Source organism: Lissotriton vulgaris, unplaced genomic scaffold (genome assembly GCF_964263255.1).
Source record: "Lissotriton vulgaris unplaced genomic scaffold, aLisVul1.2 SCAFFOLD_214, whole genome shotgun sequence".
Taxonomy (NCBI): domain Eukaryota; kingdom Metazoa; phylum Chordata; class Amphibia; order Caudata; family Salamandridae; genus Lissotriton; species Lissotriton vulgaris.
Genome location: NW_028243866.1, coordinates 775,267 through 787,718, shown reverse-complemented (window position 1 = coordinate 787,718; position 12,452 = coordinate 775,267). Strand labels below are relative to the sequence as shown.

Below are 12,452 nucleotides of genomic sequence, written 5' to 3'. Positions count from 1 at the left end.
TTTCCCCTGCTTCTTCAATACGGAACTGACTCTCTTATACTTCGCCAATGCAGTTCCTCAGCATTTCAACAGCGACTAGGACAAATGTCTCCTCCTCAGAATTCAGAGTTTAAAGAAAATCTCCTTGTCAGACCTGCATGACATCGCCATGTGGTGTTTGGGCTTGGAACATGACACCCTAACCTGTGCGTATTGTGCTTCGATGTACCCAAAAGACATCTGAGAATGGGACGTCGAACTATTTTTGGCCAAGGACAGCAGACATATACCGAACCCCTCCCCTTCTCCTTCAAGTAAGTCTCCTGACAGGGAACCATCAACAAAAAGATTTCCCTATAAGAAGCGCCATATATAGGAGGAATCCTCTTCCTCCTCGAGGAATCTATCCTGCTGTTTGAAAACTGTTCCCGATGCTGGATTTCTCAACATCTGAAAAGGTGTGACCGGATTGCCCGGCTTCATTGGCCAACACATGGCAGGTCGAGGCCTTTCACCTGATGATGCTGGACTGGTTCGGGATGGCTCAGTTAGCCCCTGGACCACTTGCCAAGGGAAAGCCTGATCCTGAAGGCTAGCAACTACGGTGGCTCTGCTGCCTCCCAATCCCACGTCTCCTCAGGCTTCGGCACCAAAGTAGAATTCCAAGTCCGCCAAGGGGCCCTTATCTGTTCAGTTAGCTCCGCCTTTGACACAGGCGTGGATTTCAGGTCTGTCCACAGCACTGCCTTTGAAACCTTTGAAGTCAGAACAATTGATTTGACTGGCTAAATGGAAGATGAAAGAATGTTTTGATGATATGTCTTAGCAAAGCCTCTTCCTCGGGCCCAAAGATTTGCCTGGATTGCAGAAGCACTTGAGTCTGGCTCCGAATCCAACGCCATGCTTGATGAGGACGACAGTCGAACAGAAGATCACGACTCAGAGGCTGATAACCTCCCTCCCTCTCACAATACTGATTCTGGCTTATATCTTGAGTTACAAAATGCAAGTGGCCTTGATACTTCATCAGAAAGAGCACTTTCAGCCCTCCTTCAGAAGTTCAGAATACTGGAGCTTAATTAATTAAGGAGGGGTTTCAGTAGGGACATGGAAATCCAAACACCCGCTCACAAAAGAGTAAAGCTAATGGTATTAAAAACGACACTTATAGTTGCTCCCGCAAAAAAGATCCAAATACAAAGAGTAAATGTACTCCAGCTCATCCTTCGAGTACTCACAATTCATGACCGGTACTGCAACTAACTTCCCTAGGAAATACATTATTTCGACTTTTAAATTAAATATATATAATATTGTTTTAGTATTAAAAAGTTAAACTAAATTTAAAATTAAATATTTCATAATTTTAAAAACTCATAATTAGCATAATATTTAAAACAATAAAATTAAACGTTAATTTTTTTAAAATTATTTTACGGAGTTACCGGTGCCATATGGGGTTCACCCAGAAGTTTGTTAGTTCATTCACAGGTGTGGCTCACTGGTTAGAGGCGGCAGACCTGTAAGCAGAGAACGGCCCGGGACCAGGGTTCAATTCCCAGGGTTGTGGACCAGGGGTCAACGGACTTGATAATTCTCACCTCAGTGCCTACTCTAACCAGGGAACTCACTCTGTAACTCTGGGCATTAAGCTTGCCTCATCTCTACAACGGCCCCCCACAGATGCCGGGGATGCCTGGTTTCACCCTGGAGATACCCAGAAAGGGACCATCTCACAGGGAAAACCAGGACGGGTTCCCCAGCGGTCTGCAGCGCCAGGACACTTGGTTAGAGTAACAGTGTGCTTTGCACATACCCCACATTTACAAATACATCACCTTGTCCAATTTTCTGTATAGTGTTATGTTGCCAGGAAGCACTGGAATGCACCATGTTACATGCTCACTTGATATGTGTGTACTCTATTTGTAAATACAAAATAAAAACATAAAAAAGATAAGTTCTTTTAAAGTAATATAAAACACATTACTTTTACTTTTGTAATGTAATAAATATTAATTCAATATAATATGTGCACTGTTGGTGTTTTTTATCAATCATATGTATAAATTAAATTAACACATTTTAAATATTTAATAGGCATTTAATTTAAGGAGTTAATATATTGTAATATTTTATTTAATTATTTCTAGGTTGGAAATATCCTGCCTGGTAGTAGAGATCTCCACCTGCTGGTGAAATGTTACAAGTAGCAACATTACACTCATAAATTCTGTCTTAGATGTCTCTACCCCCTGAGCAGAGTGGGTGAGGCATGCAAGTCCGCACATGGAAATGGAGAATAGCAAAAAAGTGTAGACTTACACCTAAGTGCAAGAGTAAATCTATACATGGGTAAATCCTCACATGAATGTTTACCTTTGGGAACAGTGCTCAACATTTTAATGTTGCAGTTATTTTTCCTACGACAAGGGGTAGGTTTGTAACTCTTGTAAACACAACATCACACAACATCTTAGTGCTCATAGTTCTCACCCAAACACGTGGTTTCACAGATCTCCAAACATGATGCTCATGCACACAGTGGTGGTACAGACTGGAGAGTGTGCAGGACAGTGGGTCCCTTTAGAGCTAGGCAGTGCCCCCCTGCTCTTTCTTGCCCATTTTGATCTGGGAGGGCTAGCATAGCAGGCTAACAAACAGGTGAGTGAGACATTCAGCATCTCTCTTGTGCCCTTTTTGGGGTTTCTACTTACAGGAGACTCCCAGCTCCACCCCACCTCTCTGTTCATACGTTTGACAAAGACCATTGCTGAACAAGTCTGTGTGGAAACAGGAAAAGTGCAGAACTGCCCAGAACCGATCACATACAAGAACTGCTGGAATAAACAGGGACTGTTTGCAACTTGAGTATAAAGATGGGGCAAAAACATCCAGCCAGAGTGCCAAGATTCCTGGCCAGCAGCCTGGGGTCTCACTCCATTGGAACAGGGAAAATCCTGGTCCCAGACCTGATTGAGTCCAGACTAGAATCACGACCAGAGGCAGGGTTGGTTATGAGAAGACACCAGCCATAGTGCCCATTGCCCTTGCTCCAGACGGAGAGAAAATGAGTCACCCAAAGCGGACAATGTGTTTGAGACTGGGTCACTGTCAGGAGTTGCTAGCAGATGGAGATGGAGTGCTGCGATGCACAGGAAGGGTGTCTACTCTTGTGCACCTATACAAGGCAGCACAAGAGCAATCTGCCAATAGAGTGGTTGGCAAACACAGACTTGTACAGGAAGATCGGCGGCAGTATAGCGAGCTCGTTGATCCAGAACCTGGAGCCAGCGAGAGGCTATTAGGTGTGTATCTGCACAGTAAATTCCCATGAGGTACGTTTAGGAGGGCACTTGGGTATCTAGAAGACTACGGACAGGTTAGAGCCTTTGTTCTACTTGCAAGTATGGGCCAAGTTGTAGAGAGGATTTGTAAAACCTGCCCGACTTGGTAATGAGTGGCAAGTCAGACAATGTTGGTACCTCTACCGGTGGTTGACAGGATGGGCATAGACATAATTGGCCGATTTGGTTCCCCCTGTGCTTCAGGTAACAAGTATATCTTGGTTGTGGTTGATCCTGCCACCATGCGCCTAGAGGCAGTAGGTTTGAGGAGCATGGCTTCCATGGCAGTAGCAAGCACCCCCACCCCCTCGCGATCTTCTTAAGGGTTAGATTCTTCCTGCTCCTACATGGCCAAGTAAATGTTAAAGGGGAATGCCAAAGATGGAATTGTGACGCGGGCTGCAGGGTTAAAAAGAGCATTCTGCAGAGATATTACTGCAGTTAGCGACTCTTATAGTTCAAACATTATTCTACAACGTGTGCATTCATCTATATATATAAAAACGAAAGTATGTCTGTCTGTTTGTCCTTTATGCATTACTACACCATTCATCCGATCGCCATGAAACTTTGGGAAGTTGTTGAGTACACTCCTGCAAAGGTTTCTGTCAATCTTTTTTTTTAAATCGGCCCCCCAGGGCCCTCATAATCTTTCGAATACTGAAATAGACAGCGAATTTGCGAGCATCGTCGACAGTTATGACCCCAAACGGAAATCGATTGGTCAATCTACATCAGAAGCACGAAAGAAAAAGGCATTATGAGCTTCAGAAACAGACGAGCAATAGGAAGCAAGATTAGAAGCTGTTAGAATACAAACTGCTCAAACCCGTAGTTCTCAAACGAACGAGCAATGAGAATCAAGATTGGAAGCAGATCGAGTACGCACTGCTCAAGCCCGTTCTTCTCAAACGAACAAGCAACGAGAATCAAGATTGGAAACAAATCGATTACGCACTGCTCAAGCCCGCTCGAATGAAACAGGAGAGCAACCAGAATCAAGATTGGAAAATGATCAATTACGCACTGCTCAAGCCCGCTCGAATGAAACAGGAGAGCAACCAGAATCAAGATTGGAAGCTAATCGAGGACGCACTGCTCAAGCCATAATTATAAATGTTTTCAAAAATAAAATGAATAAGTTTCAATAAGAATGACACAATGTTAATTTAATGTTATCAGAACGAGTTTCCTTGAATTTCCTCTCTTCTGAGATCGCAGCAATGTGCAACGGGTAAGCTAGTTTTCAATAAATATGTTAATACCATTTGTTGCTGCAACAATTGTCTCTCTTGAGTGATGTGTGGTCGTCGTACAAAATAGGTACAAGCTGGATCTTATGATTACCCTCCTCCAGTAGAATGCAAGATGAAGAGTGTGTACCTTGTCTGATTGGGCGAAAGCCAGGTTTTTCTTGTAGGCTGGAGCTTGAGTTGTTGGAATAAATTGTTGTAATGTCGCTAAATGGAAAGCATTGGTTGGTAATTTGTTTGCCTAAAGATAAAGTAATTTTCATTTTTTTTTTTGCTGATCCATTTGGGCACATCCTAACCTATTTACATATAAATAGACACATTGTTTTTTATACCTTTAGCTGAGATCTATCCTTATTTATGTGTTTTATGTTCTTAACCTGGAATTAATAAAATCGAATTATTTTTGTTAATGTGGCCTTTTTCTAATGCTGGTCAGGGAAAAACGTTATCCAGGGTGACCTCTACCAAGATGCCACTTCATGCTGAAAAGTCACAGGGCACCAGAATGCTGGTGCATCTCCTCTGGACCTTTAGTGTCCAACGGGTATAAATAGATAGGAGAGTGTGATCCCACCCCACCTGTCTTTTTTCTATATTCATGAGGATAGACACATCCTTACTCCTCAGTAGCCACTTTAGAATGGCTATGAAGACAAAGGGGCTGATTTAAACCTTGGCCATATTTGGAGTACGCGGCTGACCCAGTGGTGATCTCTGTGTGTTCAGTGGAGCTACCACTGCGGTGCTTCCTGTGTAGCCACTGAATGTTTGGTGTGCGGCTACTGTCTTTTAGGTAGCCCTGGGTGAACTTTAAATTATGCTGGCAAAATCTGCATAATTTTGGGTTACGCTTGTTGCAAAAGTTCCGAAATTGCACCATTAGTTCACTTGCAGAACTACGCAGCTTTTGTGATTTTTTTTTTTTTTACAGCAAATGGTGCAATTTGCTGCCAAATTTGCCACGACTGCGCAGAAACAACAGAATGATAGTGGCTGTTGTTTGCGAAGCTTGTTTAAACACATTCCTGTGCCAAAAAGTGACCAGAGGACGCAGTTTGCCCTAAACTGTAGCACGAAATGACAGATTTGCATTTCCTGTAATTTCATGTAGTTCTGTTGTAATGCAGCGTAATTACGTAAAATCAAATTATGCGAATTTCACACACCCCTACTTTTAAGCTGGCCCACACCAAACGTTTTTATTTTTGATAATCAAACTCCCAAAGTAGGACTCTGTGGGACCGTTGGAGTAGGTTTTCCAATCGGGTGCTGCTGTCGGAAATAGGCCATTAGTTACCTATCAAGATAGCTGTGGAAAATATAGACAAAGTTCTTCCCCTGCCCACGTTTTTAAATATTTTACAGAGTCCTCTGGTTCAAGATCCTCAGTCGGTGTCTTTAATATAGCCCGCCATGCGGGCCATACCGCAGCCGCGGTCGGTAGGGGAGTACCTGCCGGGGCGGTGATGTGGGGAGGGGGAGGGGCAAGGTGGGGGTAGTAATGTATGGATAATAGATGTTTGCAGGTAAGTAAACATATAAATAAATCAAAAAAAATTCGTTGCGTGCACTGCATTGCATTTGGGGATGCAGTGCACGCAACAAAATTATTTTGATTTATTTATAGGTTTACTTACCTGCAAACGTCCATTATCCATACATTACTACCCGTCCCCCCTGCCCCTCCCCCTCCCCACGTCACCGCTCCGGCAGGTACTCCCCTACCGACCGCGGCTGCCATACCGGCTGTTAAAGGCCTGCTCCAGCGTTAAAAGGGAGCAGGACTTTAATAGCCGGAATAGCGCAGCTACGAAGGGCTATAAGGCTATTAGAACATTCTGCCACTAGAGGGCAGAATGTTCTAACAATTAAAACAAAGGCTTCAGGGAGCGCGAGGGGATTGAAATTTGAGGATTGAAGCAATTGTTCACAACCACAGCTGTAAACAGAGAAACATTGGAATGTTGGAGCGCCGGGCTTATACCAGCCATTATAAGCCCGGAGGTACTTCATTGTTTTCAATTGAGCTACCAACATTCCGATGTTCTAATGCTTAATCAATTGCAACTAGACAAATAAAACAAATCCACCAAAAGTGGGGGAGCTGAAACTTTTCCTGCACTATGTCTGTAGACACCTTTTTATTGTTCTGGTGGACAAGCCACAGCGAAGAGTGTGTCCACAAATGAAGGGCAGGCTGAGAGGATATTTTCTAATTATAAACGTTGGTTGGCTGGAGGGTGGTGGGGTGGTGAAAAGTAGCAGGAATGGGTACAGGGAATGGAATTCTAAGGTCAAAAAATGACCAGGCACTATATCTTCCCTTACTGCCTGGCACACAGGACAGCTGTATTGTAAAGATTGCTCTAGATGTCAGTAACTGCTTTGTTCACATCTGTATCTTTCTTTCTGTTTACCTGCATGCTGCATCCCTCTGCATGGCTGATACTTTGCTTTCTGCTTCTAGCCCAATGACACTGACGTAAGTAAACTGCAGTATCTTCTACTGTGACCTAGACTGTAAACGCCAATTTGCATAAAATATGTTTTTACATAAAAGTGATGACGCTGGCGTGCCTAGAACCGTTCCGTCATTCGCACTGAGACTAGTCTTTGAAACATAGAAACACACATTCAGACTTCCACTTTGGGACTTTTTTGAAAATACAAAAGCTTAGAGGCTGGCCGTCAAAGCCAATGTCGTCCATCCACCAAACCTTTGGTGCCTTCAGAAGAACCACCCTGATGGGCGTTCCTCTGAGGATACAGAGAATTTGGCAAGCAGCTGTCCATCAGGGTGGCTGGTGTAATGTCCCTTACCACCCTGATGGGCCCCGGGTGACCCACCAAACCCTGAATCAGGCCCTCGTGGCATGATTTAGACTTTGGCGGACCTGATTTACTCCATCATGGCAACAGTGAAAAGTACTACATCGCCCTGACGAAGTACCCGCCCACCAAACTTTGAGATGTGTCCGCCAGCTGTGAGATTAGATGCTTTACCACTTAGACGTGTCCTGCTAATCTTAGGCAGAAAAGGTAGCACTTCAGACAGCAAATGCAACTTTTGATGGGGGTTGTATGACAGCCTAAGACTGCTAGGTCCACAGCACACATGTATAGAATAGATACCATCATAATATCACGAGTGTTATAGTGTACGTAACGTACCCAGAACGGGTACCAATTTAAGACCGCTAGGGCTCAGTGGCGTAGCTAGCCCGTTGCCGCCTGCATTTGCCGCCCTCGGCGGCATGTAAGAGCGGTGGGGGGTGCTGGCAATTCCTGTGATGGCAGCAGGGAAGGGGGGAAACTACTGCCCTCAAAACCTGTGCTGCCCGGGGCAGACTACACCCCCTGTCCTCCCTTGCTACGCCACTGCTAGGGCTATAGTCAGGGCTCGAGTCGGGGGTAAACGCAGGTACTCGGCGTCCCCTCACTATTTTTACAAGGTGGATGACGTCCCCCCTGCCAAGAAGTTAGGGCCCACAGAAATATGTTGAACTTGTCCCAGTGTAAGACACCGGGACACGTTCAGCAGCGCCTGTACGTTGTCTGCTTTCCATTCCCAGCAGCAACGTGCAGGCAGCGAGGGGTCTTTTTTCACCTCCATCTGGGACAAAGTTAAGAGGCCATACTGCCTCCTTTTGTTTGTATATGCTGACTGGGGGCCGCCTGGAACCTTACATTTAAATGTAAATACCACAGAGGGAAACAAAGGCACACAGCTTGCCTTCTCTTCACAGGTACTTAAGAGAGGCATGCTTTTGCCTTTGTTCTGTCCCTGTATATAAATGTAGACACTGTAAGACTGTCAGATGGGTTAGTCTGTCCCAATATTTACACAAATAATTTAAATAGTACTATTCTATTTCTTTTATAGCGCGACATCGTGACATCATGAGGTCATTTGCATGTTGTCTTACTTGCTCAGTTCCTCCTACTTCTTTGTATAGGACTTGTGCCCAGTGTAATATACAGCTGGAGGCCAACTTAAGATTGCTAGTGCCATAATGTACATATACAAAACAAATGCCAGAGTGTATTAACAAAGAATGAATGCCAACTGAAGACTCATGGGACCATAGGGTAACTGTATGGAACAGAATGCCATCCTAAAACCGCTTGAGTCACAGTGTACGAAAACAACACAGATGCCAACCAAAGACCACCAGGGCTATAGTGTACTTACACAGAATGCATGCCATGTTAGGGCCATAATGTATAAATACAGACAGATGCCAACCTAAAACTGCTAGGGTCATAGTTAACAGATACAGAAGAGAATGCCACCCTTAGAGCGGTCGCACAACAGTGTGCGGATACAGAATAGATGGCAACCAAAGACCACTAAGGCTATGGTGTATGTATGTGGAAACAGATATCACCTTAAGTCTTCAAACTGCTGCTACACGCGGGCTCTCTCGCGCTCTCCCTTTTGTATGCCTCGGCCCCTTGCGCTCGCCCTTATTTTCTCTTGTCTCTTCTTTTTCTTTGCATCTACGTATCAGTCTTTCTATCTATTTATATGTCTCTAACTCTCTCTTTCTATTTAACTATTCATCTCATTCTATCCATCGGTGTCTCCCTCTGTTTCCCTATCTCTTTAACCAGGGGCGGCTCCTCTGCTGAAGCAGAAGAACGTCGTCCCACTGCTCTCAGAGCAGGGGAAAGGAAAAATAAAATGATAATAACCTCGTGATTAGCCTGTAATTTTTTACTACGGGTCTGGGATAGGGAGGGGCAGAGCTGGTGGCACAGGCAGGAGTGGTTTGCACACTCCAAGTGCGCATGACTGCTTGGCCGGCCTTCTCGAACCAGCCAAACAGTCATGCGCACTAGGCATGTTCCCCACCAGGCTGTAATGCACAGCTTGGTGAGGAACATGCACAGGCTCCTTGTCCCCGTCTGAAAACCGAACAACGGCGCTCAGACCAGTCACAAAGCTGCATTGTAGCGTTGTGATTGGCTTAGTGGAGGGAGCCTGGGTGCTTCCTGTTCAACCGAAGCTGAGGAGAGATGGCGGCGTCAGAAGGGACCGGAGCTGAGGAGAGATGGCGGCTAGCAAAAGGAAAGTGTTCTTTTACCCCCCCTGCCCCACCACGCCGATTCACTGCCAGCCGCCCCTGTCTTTAACTCTTCCCCCTCCCTCTTTTATTGCTGTTTCCTTGACTTGCTCTCTTGATTGCTTCAAATCTGATGTAGCCCTGAGTAATTTACAATATCGTGTTATTGTGTTTACTATTTAGACAACGTAGTTGCAAAATGTATTCCATTACATACCCCAAGATAATACAAACTATAACATAGAAACCACAAAAAAATCACATGAGTTTAACAAATGGGCTGTGCAAAGGAAATATGCAGAAAATTAAATTCTCATGCTATGTTTATGACATGTATATGCAAAACAGCTTATAAATATTGTAGGTGTGGCGAATCTTGCTTCCCCTCAGATACTCTCTGTACTGTTTAGTCCATTGGATAGTATATTAATTTCTTATGGGCATTTGACCTAAACGCTGCCCACATGACTAATTAGTCTATCATTGCACTCCACATGCCCCGCCAGCCAATACTGTTCTGCACCATCTGTTCGGAAGCTCATAGCGACTGATGTTGTCCTGGGTGCCTGAAGCAAACATCAAACGGCACTATGAGGCCTCGTCTTCCAGCTGCTGCGCTCACTTCCTTAAAGTCTATGCAGACTATTTTTAGATCTCTACTACAGACATCATTAGCTGCCTGTAGGCAGACATATTCTTTCCAATACATAATGGGTGCTTACATTGTGTTTTGGGTCAGAGTCTTGCTCATTACTGGATGGCTGGGTTGTCTGTCTCAATTGCCTGTTTCTAAGGCTGTCCTCTCTATTCCTATGTGGGTCCCACCCAGGAGCATTTCAGTCTCGCAGTGTTCTGATTGGGTGAATTGTATCCTCAGCATACTTGAGGAAACATATTTGCACTTCATGGGAGTGTGTGTGGTTTTTTTTGTTGCTTTTTTACCCTCAGATCCCCCACCAAGTCCCCCTTTGTGCTCGCTTTTCATTCACCATCCCAATGCAGCCCCTCTACTACCCATCACGCTTCCACCAACTTCCCATGTTCAAATTCTTTCAATCTAGGTCGATAGATATTGTTGGTTGCCTTCCTCTGCCTATTTGTCTTACCTTCTTTTGTTGGCATTAGGACTCTTCACTTTATCACTGCCAATCAGTGCTCAAGTGCATATGATCTCTCCCCTAAAACATGTTATGTTTGGTTTCCCCATGATTGGCATATATAATGTAATAGTAAGTTCCTAGTACAGTGCACTGTGTGTGCCCAGGGCCTGTAAGTCAAATGTTACTAGTGGGCCTGCTGCACTGATTGTGCCACTCACATGAGTAGCCCTGCAAACTTGTCCTAGGCCTTCCACTTCCAAGCCTGTGGGCATAGCTGTGGGCGTAGCTTTAAACTGCCATGTCAACCTGGTGAGTTTCCCTACAGATGTATAACAGAACAACATGATCATTTTGATCGCAGTAATATACATCGCGTTTTTACAATGCAAATTGTTACAACGACTTGCGTTGGAGGGCGCTGGATTGAGAATTAATATGATTTTCTATTCAAACTCCAGCCCACGTAACAGTAGAGAAGGTGCTGGAATAGAAAATCACACTATTCCTTAACCTGGAGCACCCTCCAGCGCAAGTCATTGTAATGACTTGCGTTGTAATGGGTGCATGGTAAAGGTCGTGCGGTGTAAACACCGCATTGTAAACGATGTTTCCCTCCCCTACTTGTGAGGACCAAACCTTCCCTTTTTTTGACATGTAAGGCACCCTCGAAGGTAGGCCCTAGGTAGCCTCATGGGCAGGGTGCAATGTATACAAAAGGTAGGACAGGTACTTTTGAGTTTTGTATGTCCATTTCCTGACAAACCAGCTAGATTCGTTTTTCAATACAGTAAGGCCTATCTTTCCCTTGGGGTATCATTGGAGCTGTCATTTAACACTTTACAAGTGTACCTTCCAATTGGGAGCAGATAGAAAATTGGAGTTTGGTGTCTCTGGACTCACAATTTAAAAACACACCTTTTAGTGAAGTTGATTTTTAAATTGCACGTCGAAAATGCCGCTTTTAGAAAGTTGGCATTTTCTTACTTTAACCATTTTAGCCTCTGCCTGTTCCTAGAATGCACGTCTGGGTCAAAGTGACAGCTTGGTTTTCTGAATTCACTCCAGACAGTCATACACAAAGGGAGCTGGGGTATGCCCTGCATATCCTGGTGGCCCATCACCAGGCTGATGGGCCTTCCTGAGCCAGAGTGATGGGAGGGGTTGACACTTGCACCTGAATAGGACTGTGCCTGTCCCAACACAAAGAGCTGCATACCTCCCTATCAATCAAGCAATCAATCAATCAATCAGTAGTTGTTAAGCGCAGCTACTCAACCGCAAGGCTCTCAATGCTCTGGGATGGGGCAAGGGGGTTGCAGGTCCGACTTGGCGCTGTGGTTCATTCAAAGAGCCCGGTCTTGAGATCCTTCCTGAATTGTGTCAGAGACGGGGATAGCCTGTGTTGGAGAGGCATGGCATTACAGGATTTGGCAGCGAGGTTGGAGAAGGATCTTTCAGTTGGGCAGAGCTGAGGTTTCCGGTGGGTACATGGAATGAGAGGCGGTGGTTCAGGTTTGCTGGTCTGACTTCATGGAGGTCTTTGTAGGTGTGTGTGAAGAGATTGAAGGTGACTCTTTTGTCAACTGGGAGCCAGTGGAGTTCTCGTGGGTGTTCGGAGATGTGGCTGTGGCAGAGGATGTTGAGGACCAGTCTGGCTGCACTGTTCTGCATGTTCTGAGGTTTCCTGAGGAGTTTCTGGGTGGC

The 12,452-nt window shown here is 45.0% G+C and overlaps 1 protein-coding gene across 1 annotated transcript in view; it reads left to right on the top strand.

The window, feature by feature from the left end:
• LOC147668214 (voltage-dependent calcium channel subunit alpha-2/delta-4-like) overlaps nt 1-12,452 on the top strand; it is a 987,093-nt gene that overhangs the window by 788,708 nt on the left and 185,933 nt on the right. The window contains exon 29 of the mRNA XM_086948696.1: nt 7,050-7,064. Within this exon, the coding sequence (XP_086804822.1) occupies nt 7,050-7,064 (15 nt within the window). The remainder of the gene's footprint in view (nt 1-7,049; nt 7,065-12,452) is intronic.